Source organism: Cimex lectularius, unplaced genomic scaffold (assembly GCF_000648675.2).
Source record: "Cimex lectularius strain Harlan isolate CLEC.00 unplaced genomic scaffold, Clec_2.1 scaffold142, whole genome shotgun sequence".
In the NCBI taxonomy this organism is placed as follows: Eukaryota; Metazoa; Arthropoda; class Insecta; order Hemiptera; family Cimicidae; genus Cimex; species Cimex lectularius.
The window spans coordinates 959471-976085 of record NW_019392729.1 but is presented as its reverse complement, the minus strand read 5'-3'; the positions used below and the strand labels follow the sequence as shown (position 1 = coordinate 976085).

The following is a 16615-nucleotide window of genomic DNA, read 5'->3' as shown; positions in this document are numbered from 1 at the left end:
TAATGAAAATAATAAGTGAGACTAACATCAACTTTATTTCAAGTAAAAATACAGTGTCTTTAAAAAAAGAACTGAACTTTTGCACAAACTAAATTTTCTAAAGAATTTGATTAGATTATATTTAAAAAATACTTATACCTACACCTGCAGTACGTAAGTTGTATTACTAAGTCTACCATATAACTCGCATGATTTATTTACACAAATTTACAATGTTAAAAATAGTTTATACAAACATTTCTCTTTGGAAACGAAGGTAACTATATGGTTACAAAAAATACTTCTACCCGAATGTATAATAAAAATTTGTATATGTTCGTTGTTCTAACAACAAAGAACTTCATTTATGTTTTCATAACTACTTTTTGGATTAGCAGCATCGAAATGGTAAGTTTTTATCGAGGGCGCTAGTCCGTTTAACAGGAATTGTGATGAACAATGATAAATCGATAATTAACTGTTATCCTATTCTATTAAAAGGCTGTTCCAATATTGGTTTAATTCGGATTGTTTGTTTGACAAGCGTAAACACAGAGGCACAGTTTTAATGTAACAGCCAGTTTGACAGGCTTAAAAGATCGGATGGGATAACTTCTCAATTTAAATAATTAATGCAAATTATTAGACTATTAGACCGCAATTTTAACTTTTGTGATAAAATATAAATTAATTATCGCTTTCTGGATTTACGCTTGTGGTAAAGGGGTATAGGTATGGTCGTAATATTTCTTAACTAAAAAGATATTGATGCGTAAAATATTTTCTACAGGTATAGGCCTTATTGCAAATCTGTTTTACATGTACAGTCCAACATTTCCACAAATAATAGATCTTGTTCAGAACTAATGCTACTGCCAAAATATCTCATAACATGGGATGGCAAATGAGATTCATTTAATTTTTCAGATTTTTTGTTTATTGTTTAATGTGAAGGTGTTTTTACCGTATTCCGATCATAGACATTTTTGGTTTCCTTCGCAATTTGCGTTATAGAATCTTTTAGTTAAATGGCGTTTTTTTTAGCAATTTAAACACTATAATAAGTCTAATTGAAGTTCAACATGTCATCCGCCTTGTTTGACACAGGACCTGAAACAGAACGAAAACCTTTGTCAAATTCAATGATATATTGCTACGAAATGTGGGAAAATTTTCCTCTTTTTGTCTTGTCGATACTCGTAAATGAAAAAAAAAATGAACGTTATGATAGGTAAGATATTTTTAAAATTGAACAGTTTTTATTTAAAGAAATCAGCAAGAATAAAAGATGGGGCGCCTAGAAGGTAATAAACAGACCTCCGAGCACAGTTATGGAAACCGTCCAATCCTTAAATCAGCGTTCAATTCCCCTGGATCACGCCCCTCAGAGTTTTTCAATAGAAGCGTTGCCCTTTTGTTCAAAATTATCCCCAATAAAGTTCGACTTTTTCAGCACTGCTCAAGTTTCCGTTTACGAATTATTGTTCTTCAGCCGGCACAAATAGTTAATTAATTCTGTCGAGAGCTTTCCTTAACTTCTCGCTCATTAATAATCCACCCCATTTCAAAATTATGATGTTATAATTATTTATTCATCTTCACAAGTCGACATGGGCTTAGGCGTTAAAATTCGAAAGTGGATCAAGATGAAATTACAAGTCACAGCACAAATACAATAACAGTTAAACAAAAACTAATTCGATTCTTGTTTTAGGTACTTTGACAGCCAATTGTAGAAGTGGTGAAATGTACACGGATCGCTTCACTCATATTCAGATTCAGAACGAGGAATACTTCACTGAAGATGATGTGAAATGGCTATCAGTTTTGATCAGTTCAACATGATTGTATTCACCCGTGGACGGATATCCACAACCAATCATAAACGTAGAGGTAATGATTGCATAACTTCAATTAATCAATTCGCATTTCAATTATAAAATATTTGATCACTGTTGCGATGACCAATAGAGACATTCGGCTTATCAGATTTCTCCTATCTGGCAATATTTGAGAAGGCCTCTTTCTTGATATTTCTTTTATATATTGTAGTAATAAAGTGGTAAGAGTTCATTGATTGGCCGGCATTGATGCGGTTGGGTTTGTCCATATTGTTTCCCGTAGACATAAATTCAATTTGGTTAAACTTGTGCTAGTTATATCTTTAGGTCACTAATGATCAATGGCCCTCCGGGCAAGATCTCTGGTCCAATTTTTTATCAAGTTTCATATAATTGACGGTTTCTGAAAAATTCTAATATCAACCAAATATTAACTAAGTGGACACCTGAGTTTCCACCAGCAGAGAGTAAGCCAGGAGAACCTCACAGCACTCCACTCTACTCATAGCTATCTCCGAGAAAGCACCAATCCACCGCGAATCTCGATGGTCATCTTCCGATCCATTCAGTATCGTACAGTTGCGTTTTATTAATTTAAAAATATAAACTTTCTTGTTATTAATTACTCAATCACTTTCCTTGGTGGGATCACGTAAACCGCTATAAATCCAATAAATTAACTTAATCTAATAATAACTACTTGAATTATCGTGACGTTGTGGTTAGATCAGCGGCGTATTGAGCCGAAGGTCGTGGGTTCGAATCCCGCTCGTGTCTAACTTTTTCATCTAAACATAGACCTTTGTTAAAATTTATAATTAATTAAAATAATTAATACTGTGCATTATGACTGCTAAATATGTATAGATTTGACACTTCTTCCAATCGAAAGTCGTTAGAACTATTGTAAATACTCTTTATATCTACATCACTACCTTCCCAAACACAAGAGTAAACCCAACCATTTCCCTAATAATTTTGTCCATGCCTTGTCCAACAGACTTCACTCTACAATTACTTATGGCAGAAATGACCCCGAAATAGAAAAACATAAATTATTTTCTTCCCTCAACGTTAAATAAGGTATGAATATGTTGCACGAAAAGTACAGATTAGAAAAAAAAAGTTAAAAAGTATACCTCACGACACATTCATCGGCTGGTCAGAGACGACGATCGATGGCCGTTCGATAGACCGCGAATCATCCATGTCGTCGAAATCCTCCGTGAAAATTGTTATGTCCCTGAGCGAGGGGCGGGCAGACCGCCTCCACCCTTCCATGATGATCGGCTCGCTAGTCTTATTGAGCAGCTTGGATCCTGTCATCGTGATGAGTATCGCCCCGATCGGTGCCGTCAATATGATCGACATGACGCAGATCGTGAGCACTTTTTGGGCGTAGACAGACTCGTCGATACCCCGTTCACGAACGATGTCCAGCGCCACGGGACCGAGCGCCGCCTACAACAAACCAACGTCCATAACCTCGCTTTATATCACTTATCAATTATAGTTCCAGTTCATCTTTTTTAATTTTCTGAATTGTATTTATTTGTAATGTTTCTATAAATTAAGTGAAACTATTTCTTAACTCCGCCAAAGCTAAACATAGAAATGCGTGGTAAAGGAAGAGGGTATAAGCCAAAAATACCTAACCTCTTTACTATTACTGTAGAACTCCTTCAACCTGATGATGAGCTAAGGGCTCGAAATCCGGATCGTTGCAAAACAACTTACTGTGAGTAGGAACTATCTTTTTTAAAAAGTTATTCAGATATCGTGAGATGCGGTTGAGATGCCGCATCTCACGATATCTGAATAACTATCGATTAACGGTCACTAATCTCTACACACTTTTTTAAAAAGGATTGAACACCGCATTTACTCCACCATTCATCATTTCTACAAATTTGTTATGTCAAAGGAGACTAGTTTGGGATTGTTAAGTTGAGTTTTACTACCAGGTCTATTGTGTTGTTAACGAAGAATGTGTTTTTTTTTTTGTAATTGCATATTGTATTTTGGGAGATATCTGTAACAAACTTTGATAGTTTAGTTTTTGCAAGGGTTGGCCTATACCTGGCTATTGGTGGGATGGGAATGTTAGGTTTGTGTATTTTTGGGGGTGAAGTAAAGTTTGGTGGTTTAGGATTCAGATTGATGTAATGCTCGATTCTTTGAGGTTAATTAATAGAGTTTAGTTGTCAGGTTCAACGGTTTTACACAAACATTATATTATGTAACAGTTACAAAACGGAAACATTCGTGCATTACAATAAACCAGCTTGCAAGTCATTAAAAAAAATCAAGTGTTAGAACTTTCGTTGAAATTACAATTACTTAAGGTTTTAGTTGAGATAAAAAAGTCAATGGCAGGAGCGGGATTCGAACCCACGATCTTCGGCTTGATACGCCGCTGCTCTACCACTTGAGCTATCGTGAACTCGATCCACTCGGACATCAACTTCCCATCTCAACCGCACCTTTTGAATTTGAGATGGGAAGTTGATGTCCTAGTGGATCGAGGTCACGATAGCTAAAGAGGTAGAGCAGCGGCGTATCAAGCCGAAGATGGTGGGTTCGAATCCCGCTCGTGCCATTGACTTTTTTATCTCAAATAAAAACCTTAATTAATTGTCATATATTAATTGGTCAAGCGGACCACGAAATTAGTGAATTTCGTTGACATTTTTTTTAATTACATTTATTTGGTATTTACAACTACAAGTGATGTATTAAGTAAATATGTTCGTATATGTTGAATTATCATTTGAGGTTCTTGTAGAAGTTACCCAGTGGTAACACTCCTTCACACTGATATCTTGTTGTGTGAAGACTGAACAAGATATCAGTGTGAAGGAGTGTTACCACTGGGTAACTTCTCCTACAAGAGCCTCAAATGATAATTCAACATATACGACCATATTTACTTAATACATCACTTGTAGTTGTAAATACCAAATAAATGTAATAAAAAAAATTGAAAATATTTTTGCAACGTTCAGGTAAGTATGAAAAAAATATTAAGTATTTGAAAATGAATAATGTCAAATTAATTTTTATAGCACTAGTCGTAAATTTTATCATATTTATCGTAATATATATTGTTTATTTAAACAAACGTTTAAAATAACGCGTACTAAAAAGAAATTTTTCATCTTCAAATATTTAGGTTTTAAAAAAAATATTATTAAGCGAAACCAAATTTCTAAAAAAATGCGATGTACAAGTTGGTAATTTACGTTCAAAGGTACACAGCGAAAACCGTTGGCCAATTTTTATTTTAATTTAAATGTTTAATAATTTAAATTTCAGTGAAAAGGTGTAAAACGGATCATTTAGCCGATAACATGTTGTGTAAAAGAAAATGTGTCATTGTTGAATGTCAAGGAAAGAAAAAAATTCTTACCTGAACGGACGCTTTGGACATCCATGAAAGAGCACAGAATATTTTCTCTTTGATGTTCAGCTTTGATCCTACGGCAATGAGGCACGTTATAATTATCCTTAACTGTAATAGTGAGTCTACATTATATTTAAAATATTTTCGACATCAAAGTACGTATTCAATTTTTCGTGACTCACAAGAATACCGGCGACCAAGATGGATGCCCCAATGCCGACCATGTAGCCGTCCATCTCGTTGATTTTAATCTGGGTCCCAGTCAGTCCGAAAAGGATCGGCTCGAAAATCATCCAAAATATTTCGAAAGCAGTCGCCACGGGGTTCTGCGTAAACAATATTAATTAGCGATGTTGCGATCTGAAAAGAAAAAAAAACTCCGCACATATTTTAATCGTGCACAAGTTACGACATGATTCCTGAATAGCAAAAACCTGGGTGTTAAGGAGGATAAAATAACAACAATAATTGAGTTGACTGTTGAATAATTCAGCTACATAAATGAATTTTAGGATGCCTTCTATTTAACAATTTAACAGTGGAATTATTGTGCGTTTGAAGTGAATAATACAGCTATCCAAACTTTTTCCCCAAGCCAGAGATGATCAAAAGATCAAACGCCTGATGTTTTTATGAGAGAGAAAGATATTTTTAGACACGTTGTCGATAATTCTAAATTTTTATAACGAAACAAATTTGAATTTTTATAGGAAATCGTGTTACTGATCCCACCTGTCAACCTATTGTACACAATGAAATTAAATAATCGGAATTTATCTATTTTTTTTTATCTAATCCAAATTTTTGCTTGAAGAGAGAAATTTTAAAGTTCAAGTTTAAAATATTTTTTGCTTTATTTTGCATTTAAAGTTAAAAATAAATTGTAATATTGTTTTAAATGTTATTAGATGTATAAAAATTAACCAAAACGAAAACACTTCCGATAAAATAATCCAAAACGTTAAGAAAATAAAAAAAATCGTATTCGTTTTAACTCTTTAAAACCCTTAAATATGAAATTTCGCTTAAAACGGTTAAAGCGCTCCTCACTGTCAGGTCATGGGTTCGAATCCAGCGGCCCCTCTTTGACAATTTTTTTTTCAAAAATACCCTCAATCCGGTTGTTGATGTGTCACACCCACCCTGGGAGTCGTGGCCCACTATGTGTGGAACTACGGCGACGACGGGTGGTATAGTGTGGTTTGAGACTCGAGACCCTGAAACGGCTCACCTCGTGTTCTCATCCACGGCCCTTTTTCTCAATCCGAGTTCCTTCATTCTATCCTCTGACCCCTCCCAACTCTTGGTTGCAAGGGGGGGTATCCGGGCACAAAATAAAGGTGCAGCCCAGAGGGCGTGTCAACCTCTCTTCTCGTGTCGGCCTAGAGTCGGCATGGGCGGCGGGTGCCTTAGCAGAGTCACACGAAGGCCAGTACACTAGATCCTGTTTGCATAGACGGGGGAGGGTGTATGGCCGTCTCTACCTCGGGGTAACTTGAATGTTTCAAAATCAGCACAAAGTTACATTGGGAAAGGTTTCGTGGTGGCGCGTGGTGACCCCCCCTGGCGGGAACTTAGATAGAGGCTGTCTTTCATCTGTGACCCTCGTGAAGCTTGCGTATGGCCAGCGTCATTATCCCCCGGCCCCACGGGAGAGGTTGCGACCGGACGACAGCTTGTAAGCGTTGAGGACGCGATGATCATGCTGAATAGTCCCTCGAATGCGTGAGTAAGCGAACGGAAACGGGTAGTGAATCGGTGTCTCTGACTCGAGTATGCTTTGCATTGTTGTGCGTATGACCGGCGTGGTACCCTTGGGCTGAGCCTATGGCGTCCCTCGAATGCGCATGGCAGGTGTAGGCTGAGCTCGATAAGTGACTTTACCGTAGGCGGTGCTCATCTAGGGTGTGGTTAGCAATTACACTTTAAACTAAACCGCTGCCGGAGCGGATTCGGAAGTTTCTACGCTAGGGGAGCCCCTATGCTCAGGGAGATAGAGTGGCCTTCTCTATCTAGGGAGTACGGGGGAGAACAGGCTGATGTATTTCGGCATGTTAGCCCTTTGCGTGCGGCATACGACCCGATGCACAATGCGGGCCGGACCATTCGGAGTGGACAAGCGGAGAGCGAGGTTGTCTCGGCCCTTAGGGGCTGGGGCGCCTCTACACCAATGCTGCGACGGTAACACTATTCCGTCGTATGTGGAGGTGCGTCAGCTCACATCTTGAGAATCAAAACATCCGATAAGGCCGAAAAGGCCAGGTGAGGGCACTAAAGATCCTCTTGTCTTGTTGACGATGAGTTCTCGGGAACGGAATGTTGATGTGTCATCTGCTGTTGCAAACCACGCTAAAAAAAATTCTGACTGAATTCGCTGTGGGAAATGTTTTTCACTGACATCCATTTTCAATTAAACGTTTCAGCTAAAAATTCATAACACATCTGTATTTTATCCAAAATAAAGTTATTACTACCATCCAAATGTTAAGTTTATCTTCTTTCAGATTACGTCAACACTGACTAGCGTTCATTATATGTGGGAAAAATAATGATAAAATTAGCTATACCTTATCAAACGATTAACTTTCTATCTCCGGTTCTAATTCAGTAAGGAGCCCGGGTTTAAGCCGATAGGAATAAATTATCGGGTTTCAAAGCTTTGTAAAGTTTCAGATTGATCAGGGGTCGTGTCAAAGCTAGAAAGTTTAGTCATAGTTGAAAAATTTTGAGGCTTTGGACTAATTTACTTATTAATATTTAATTAATTAATCATTTCAACCAAATCCTTACATAAAAAGATTAATTAATTATAACAAATAATTTGGGCAATAGACCACTAAATATAATGGAATTAATATTTAACTTAAAAAATGTTTTGTGATGTTCTAAAAAAAATTGTCGGAGTATTTTTATTTGAGGAGCAGAAAACCACTATTAACCTTTTCTGGAAAAACATTTAACCTACTTTAAAACTCAGAAATTAGAAAATTCAAGTTTCTATTGAAATACAATTGATAATTATTTTGTGAAAAAACAAAGTAGGTGAAAATACGTGTATGGCAAGCTGGACTAGGTTGATATTTGCTTTCTGCGCCCCAAAAAACCATTGAATACTAATTTTGGATATTTTTGCACAAATTTTCCGCCTTTTAACGCCTTCCTACGGTGCGTCAAAAATTTATTCACCCTTTATAATAAGATGATGAAATGAATATGCTACGATACTGTATCATTACTTTGCAAGGTGTCCGGCAGTGTATAAATCGACTTGGGCCAAACAAGCAATATACTTGGAGCCACCGAATAATAAAATACAAATGGTTAAATAATAGATAAAATCATGAAATTAACGAGGATACATAGTTCAACGTTGATAATAATCGATATCTATTTTCAGAATATTTAAATATCTTTTGGACACAAAATGACAACTAAAAATACATGAAAGAAAGACGAATTGAACATCAGTTCAATATTCTTATTAAAGGGTTGGCATAGAAGGCGGACAAAGAAAAGACATTACGGCCCATTATAAATACGTTTGAATGATTGATCCACGAAAGCCATTGCCGAATGGAAATTCAATGGCCTACAAGTGGAAACGATAAACGAGGAGGCAGCTTCTAAAGAGATATTTTCCAATAATCTCTTAACATTCTACTTGTAGCTTTGACGAATAAACGTTGAGCTCTTTTCGTTTGTTAATTTTAACGCTGATTTTTTTTCCCAACTGGGACTGGGGGTACTGTTTTACAATTGTTTATATCCTGTTGAATTAACAATTTTGTTATTAAGCGGCCGGATGCGAATTTTATAGTGGCAATTCAATTGCAGGGAACAAGGTAATAACGCCGCTGTTCTAGAATGCGATTAGAAACCGGTAACACACTGCGGTAAGGATGGTTTAGCATTCAACGACATTAAATCATGTTTTTCACATTGGATTTCCCATATCGCCGGGTCTTGCTTTGGCGGGGAAATTTGTGAAGTGTGAAAACGATTTATGAACGAATTATTATCATAATTGTTGTTATATTTAAACGGCGTTACAACGGCCTGCTAAAGTCTTCTTCGATAAAATATCTCTTAAAGTCCTTCTTTCTTTGCCCGAAGAGAGCAGCTTTTTTAATATAAAACGATTGAATACCAAGCAATTATTTCCTCACTATATATAGCCTACAAAAGAACAAAAATCTCATATAAAATGTCACAAATTTTAGGCCATGTACCAATTTAAGCTTTATTTACATATAGTTAAGATTATTGCAAATCCATTCTTTCTTTCATTATCGTGTGCGACAAGAGATACATCAAAATTTTAATACTATGCCCATAACTAGATACTGTAAGAAGATCAGTGTTGCAAAAGAAACTCGTATGGTCTGGATGAAAAAATAAGTTCAGTTGTTATCTACCAAGCTTTTGATTTATTTTAAGGTCATCATCAGGTTAAAACAATTGTAAAGAGTGATTCTATTCATTGACAGAATTAAGTTGTTAATATATGGTTTCAAATTTCTTTTTTGCCAAGGACTGCGATTACGGTAGCTTTCGACCTATATTTTATGGTCAGTAACAATCCTTGCCAAAGTTTGGCCTGAGTCTTTACAGATCTTTAAGATTGTTTTGACCTCATGAAGACCTTAAAATAAGTCGAAAGCTTGGTAGATAAAAACTGAATTTGTTTTTCCATCCAAACTACACCGAGATGTAGATTATTAGTGAGGAAAAAAGTGGTCCATATATCTCCCACTTTAAACAGTTATTCATTGCCCCTTTGGATATTGATAAATTAGTATTTTGGGTTTAATTTTAAATTGTATGATTAACCGACATAAAGTTCGACTGCTGCAGCCTGTATTTTTAGCTCTTATAATTAATCTTTATTTTATAATGATGTTTTTATAGAGCTGTAAACCTTGTCATTTCTTCTCTTTGTTGGCGATGTCCTTCATTTGTAGAAGGACATCGCCAACAAAGAGAAGAAACTCGCATCGGCTATCAATCAGAGAACTTTTTTGCTGAAATGCAGACAACACAAGGTATTTCCTACTCACATCAAAAACAATTTTAACTTTACAAATGCCACACTAACATAGCCAAACACCAGAATTAACGACATACTTGAAGGACATCGCCACTTGTATAGTCAGTACATTCTTCCCAAAAAACAAAAAAAGGAAACATAGTGCAAATACCGTCATTTTAAGACATTAATAATAACGTCTAATAAGATATAAGCAGCGTGTGGTGATTAGTGACCGTTAGTCGATCAAGCGGAGATCGTGAGATGCGGTCTGGTGTGATGTAGGATTCAGAAAAACGATTTCTTTATCGTGCCAACGTTTGGATCTTTATTGAGATCATCATCAGGGCCTGAGATTTACAAACATTGTTTAAGTTTAACAAATACATATAGGATGTGGAAAAAAGTGAATTTATAAAATGCAAAATGTATTTTTTATATTCAATCAAAGTATTTCTACTCACTCAAAGTGTTTGTCTTCGGTGTAATTGTGCCGTTACTGAAGATGATCTCAATAAAGAAACGTTGGCACGATAAAGAAACTTTTTCTAAAACCTACATCACACCAGACCGCATCTCACGATTTCTGAATAATTATCGATTAACGGTCACTAATCACCACATATTTAAGATAATTTAAAAAAATGATCTTTATTGAGATCATCTTCAGGGCCTGGGATTTACAAACATTGTTTAAATTTAACAAGTACATGTACTCTCAACACGACACACAAGAATGGCACAATTACGCAGAAAAGAAACACGTTGAGTGAGTAGAAATACTTTCATTTAATATAAAAAAAAATTATTTTTTTGCATTGTATAAATTCACTTTTTTCCACATCACACATGTATTTGTTAAATTTAAGCAATGTTTGTATATCCCAGGCTCTGAAGATGATGTCAATAAAGATTGAAACGTTGGCACGTTAAATAAAATGTTTTTCTAAAACCTACGTCACACTAGACCGTATCTCACAATCTCCGAATAATCTTAGATATTAGCAACGTAAAACCTAGGAAAGTGGCCTAATTCTTAAAAACCAATTTTCTATAAAGTAAACCCAGTGAATCTATCGCAATATTTAAGATTTTAAATATCTGCGGGATGATGAACCTGTAATTCGGTAAATAATGATCGTTTTCGTTTGACAGGCCATAATAGCGTGCAAAGCAAGACCGAAATAACCGGTAACGACCAAATCATATTTTTATTGCTACCCAATATGAAAAATAACAAAATGTTGTTCGGAATTCAATAAAATACACACGTCTTCGACGTCCCAGCCTTGTTTCGACCAGCCGTAGCAGGAGATAAATGCCGCTGCGATGCAGCCGAGAGGTCCTGCACCGCCGAATTCCAGCAGTTCGCTTCCCAGAATGGCTATCAAACCACCTCCAAGGAGCATCATGATCCTAAGTGGGACGACAAAAGGCTGAAACAGACAATAAACAATAAATAATTTGTTTCCGGCTATCTCACTCAAAGGAATGAAATTTTTATGTTAATTTTGAACTATATAATTTTCTTCCACGTTTCTTATGACCGAAAATTTTTTCCGTTTTTAATTTATTGAATTTTAAAAGCAATAGTGCTTTATTAAACCTGTTTACATATTTTTCAAGTAGGTTGCCACCCTGTATTGTGATAGTTTTATTGATCTTTTTTTTACCATTTTTAATTTACCATTGTTCGTTATTCTTCTTTCTTATTATTTCTTAATTATGCAAAAGAGATTTATTGTTGTAATAGAAGAAAAATATATACATACATTTATATTAGTGAAAAAACCAACCACTAAAATATGTAGCATATGAGAAACTATAACAAACTGTAGAATCAAGATAAATAACCAATTTTTACTCTATTTTTGAATTTTCTCTTTAAGCATACCATGATGTTGAAACAATACTGTTAAGATTATTGGCAATTTAACATTAGTATGATAAGTCATGTTACGAGTTTCATAATTATTTGTTTCTTTTATTAAATTCTAGCATACAGGCTGATTTGAACGTCTGTTTTACCAATATATTTTAAAGCAATTGAAAAAAACGTTTTATGCTTAAGTTGCAGTCTTTACTTAAAGTAATTTTATACAAAATATAATGATTTATTAGACACAATTATTCGTTTGAGAGCGTATTAACTGACATTTTCCAGCAAGAATTCTGGAACAGTTGAGTTAGCTAGTGGATAACATAATCTCCTCCAATAAACTACATTTTAGAAATGTTTGAAGACTTTTAAATTTATGAAATAATACTATAAATTTATGACGGAATCTGAATCAATAAAAGAAGACTAATTTTTGAAATAGAAGTTATGATTACAAGAAAATTGATGTAAATTTACTTGATCTTTGATATTTCGTTTGAAAATATCCGACAAAGAACGATCTTTTAAATTTTTGCAAAGAAAATTACTTTTAAGCCGCAATTTAATGTTAGTGACACCTGAAGTACTAAATAAAATGACGTTGTTTATTAAAACCAAGACTCAAACTCTTTATTCTTAATACATTTTGTTTTAGTGATGTACACTAAAAAAGTAAAGGTTGAAGAAATGTACCTTGTGGTACACTAAATGAAAGTAGGGTGGATCACTAATAGCTTGATTTATTCTAGTTCTCGGCCAGTGAGATCAGATATTAACGATTTCAATTTCTTATCAACTATTCAACAAAATATAAGAATTTTAACCAATTGGAGTGATTAATGAAATCAAAACTTCTTGAAAATTTGAAAACGAACCAAGGACATTTTTACAGTGATTTAACTTCGGAGTAACAAATTTTCTGAAACTATAAAAAGATATTAACTAGCCAGAACCAGATTTAAAAACAAATCGATTAATTAAGACTATGTTGTCTTCATTTAAAATTGTAAGAATCTAAAACAATTTTTTTAAAGTCGAGGCAAACTCTACAAAAATTTTTATCAAAAACAGCGGTGAAATAGCATTTTGAAAAAACATTTTTCCCAGCAGTTCTGTTAGAAATGTCCCACTTCTGAAATTGAATTGCATGTAAAATGCGCAGCGAGATACTTTTCCCAATAGATAGTGGTGAATAGAGTATGCCCGAAGGTTGAAAACAATAGGTTCAAAGTAGACATTGTTTCGAGCGTGAACCTTATCTGCGGTAACTTAAAACACAGACTGAAACCTCTGCACAGTAAAAAAAGCACACGTCTAAAGAAACGATTTCCGCTGTTTTTACCAAATGGAAAGCCAGTGTTTCTTAAAAGAAGACGACTGAAGTGAAAAGACACTTTTCCGTGAAGTAGTTTTCTTCAATCAGCAAAAAGGTGTTCTTCAATCTGTAACGCTGCCAGAATATATGGAAAGTGTAATCTTTTCTGAATTTTCTAAATAAAAATAGAATAATTTAAAAAATATTAAGACTAAATTGACGAAGAAAAATAAAAGAAAGAAATGTTTCAACTCACATCTTCCTTTTCTGGGACGTATTTGGCTAGATAGCCCCAGGCAAAGCCGAAACCGAGTCCGATCAGAATCGATAGAGGGCCGAGGAGGATTTCGTAAGCAAGCGAATCTGCGAATAAAGACAACATAATTAATAAAAAACATGAAATAAAATAAGGTCAATGGATTGAAATGATGTCGAATGAAAATTTAGTATCTGGTTATATAAAATTTTCTTAACGATCCGATTTTTACTATAAGAAAATATCATTATCCTGCAACCACTCATCGAAAACTTTTAAATTTCATTAGAGAATACATATATGATAAAAAAGTTAATCAGCAAAATATACACTGCACTTAGCTTTCTGTTTCATTTAGAATCGTTTGAACAACTTTATAAACATTAAATCCATTATATTTAGCGGTCTGATTGAACAAATTACTTATTTCAAATAATTAATCTTTTTATGTAAGGTTTTGGTTGGAACGCAAAAGCTAGCGTCCGTGCGGTATTCGAACCCACGACTTTCGGCTGCCGCTACTCTAACCACATGAGCTATCGTGACTTCGATCCACTCGGACCCAAGTCCCCATCACAACCTACAACCTTTCGACTTTTTTTCTCCTTTCTGGCATTTTTCAAATATCGTGTAATCAGGATTCGATTCTCGGCGACAACTGAAATGGCCACGGAGTGCTGTTAGTGAAGTTATACTTCGTTTTGATTATTAAATCCATTACATTTAGTGGTGTGACTGTCGAAATTACTTCATTCAATTAATTAATCTTTTTATGTAAGGTTTTGGTTGGACCGAAAAAGCTAGCGTCACGAGCCGGATTCGAACCCAAGACCTTCGGCTCATATTGGAAAATGGCAAAAAGGAGGAAAAATTCGAAAGGTTGCAAATTGAGATGGGGAGTTGGTGTCAGAGTGGATCGAAGTCACGTTAGCTCAAGTGATTAGAGCAGCGGCGTATTTAGCCGAAAGTCGTGGGTTCGAATCTCGGTCGTGGGGGGGGGGGCTCGCGTGCTTTTTTCGTTTCAACCAAAACCTTAAATTAAAAGATATACACAAGCACATACATATATAGTATCAAAAAATATAATGGCGTAAAAGCTGGAAAAGTTAATTTGCCCAATGAGGACCTAACCTAGTTGTTATTTAGTAGTTTTATTCCCTTGGCCACTGTCGATTTAGATGGCGGGTTGACCCCGTGGGATTTTGTACGGAGCATATTTGTTGGACAAGTGTGTATACTAATGGTATTATGGTATTTTGTGGAATGGGAAAGGATGAGTTTTTTGGCGAAAGGAATTCGAAGATTGGTGTGTAGGGTAAGGTTCAAGGCGTATAAGGATCATTGGTAACGAATTAGTATTACCAAGTCCTGAAGAAAAACTTCAAAATAACACCTGAACAACCGTTTAATTTTCGAGAATGAATTTTTTTCACTCATTTTTAAAGTCTTTTCCACTCTGAAACAAATCTTAGAAACTCAAAAATTCAATCACACATTCAAAAATCTGGTGATGTTGAAATTTTCTTTCAGAACTTGATAATTTGAATTTATCTTGTACTTCACAGCGTAGTAAATGTGTGAAATTCTTCAAATATCTACCAATAACCAAACTTTATAGGTTTTACCAACGAAACGTCTATTGTTTTGTCTGTATATATTCAGTAGATGACTCAATATTTATACAATTAAACGTAAATTTTAAAAATTACTTTCATTTTGACGCAACGGCACATGTAATGGAAAAAATATGTTTGATTTTTTGTGTGACAAGTCCGTATTTTCCGATAAAAATTTAAAACATCGTATCTACTCGATGGAGCAAGTTAGGAGACCAGTTTTTATGGTCATTTGCACTATAGTATTTTCTTGTATCTTAAAAAGGGCAATCCAGTACAAAAAAAATGGTAACCTAGAAATTTTTAGTCAATTTTTTTGACTGCTAACTCAGATACGTTTAATTTAACTTAACTAATTTTTTAAGCAGTTTCTGACCTTAATCGTTGTCATTATATATCTGACATTTGTCGTGGTTTAAATTTTCGTGGTAAGTGGTTACGAATCCCCTTGAAACCCGAATCTGCCGTTTTCCGATTGTGAAATCGCCATTTCTCCAGGCCATGCATTGTTTGCTGTGGGTTCAGTTCGTGCGGAACTTCTCGTCATGTTCGTTTCACTTTTCCCAACTCAAAGTGTACTTTGGAACAGACTGGACAAACCTTGACGTATTGGATGAAAACTCGATAGCGACATCAATATCTTTACTATTTGATTGATACTAATTTAAAATAATTTGATTTAAAAGTGTTTTTAAATGTTACAGCTTCGACAAAAAAGAACAATGATAAAAAAAAAGAAGGAAAATGAAATACTGGACTATATAGTTAATAATTATACAAGGAAAATTTATAGATATCATCGTTTATCACGTTCTCAAACCACTGAAAATATAATTTATTTGTAATACGCAAAATAAAATAAATATAAAAATCATTCTCGGAACCCATAAAAGAGGTGATGCCGGTAACGGGCTTCATAATGCGACCTGTCTTAAAAAATCGTATGTACTGCCGTAAAATTATATCACTTTGATCTAGCCGAAAAATTCTTTAATAGCATATGTTTTGTTGCATTGGGAAATGTAGCATTTCCCTTTTCATAACAATAGCAATAATAGCAAATTACTTTATTCCCGAACAACCGCTGCCAAACGAAGCGTAAAGCTCGTTCTTCACGATCACGGCCGCTTTTATTGTTTTCCTTAACGGATTTTGATTTTATTGTGATTTATTTTATGACATATCATGTAACATGGGATGGAAGTCGTTTATTTCAGAATTTTTTTTTCTTTTGCCAATGACAATGTTATTATGCGTATTCGTGGGGGGGGGTACTGTGAAAAAAGGCCAGAGGTGACGG

General features: G+C 34.9%; 1 protein-coding gene and 1 long non-coding RNA gene across 10 annotated transcripts in view; one reads left to right on the top strand and one right to left on the bottom strand.

Moving 5' to 3' along the window:
• The window catches only part of LOC112126872, a 70260-nt gene that overhangs the window by 23748 nt on the left and 29897 nt on the right, over positions 1 to 16615 (top strand). For all 4 annotated transcript variants that reach the window (XR_002910271.1, XR_002910274.1, XR_002910272.1 and 1 more), the window contains exon 2: positions 1694 to 1872. This is a non-coding gene — a long non-coding RNA (uncharacterized LOC112126872). The remainder of the gene's footprint in view (positions 1 to 1693; positions 1873 to 16615) is intronic.
• LOC106666941 (sodium/hydrogen exchanger 9B2) overlaps positions 17 to 16615 on the bottom strand; it is a 174588-nt gene continuing 157989 nt past the window's right edge. For all 6 annotated transcript variants that reach the window (XM_024226775.1, XM_024226777.1, XM_024226772.1 and 3 more), the window contains 6 exons: positions 13700 to 13806; positions 11521 to 11685; positions 5406 to 5549; positions 5230 to 5331; positions 2960 to 3281; positions 17 to 1089 (listed from right to left, as the gene is read on the bottom strand). In XM_024226775.1, coding sequence (XP_024082543.1) covers positions 2961 to 3281; positions 5230 to 5331; positions 5406 to 5549; positions 11521 to 11685; positions 13700 to 13806 — 839 coding nt within the window. In that variant the 3' untranslated portion in view covers positions 17 to 1089; position 2960. The remainder of the gene's footprint in view (positions 1090 to 2959; positions 3282 to 5229; positions 5332 to 5405; positions 5550 to 11520; positions 11686 to 13699; positions 13807 to 16615) is intronic.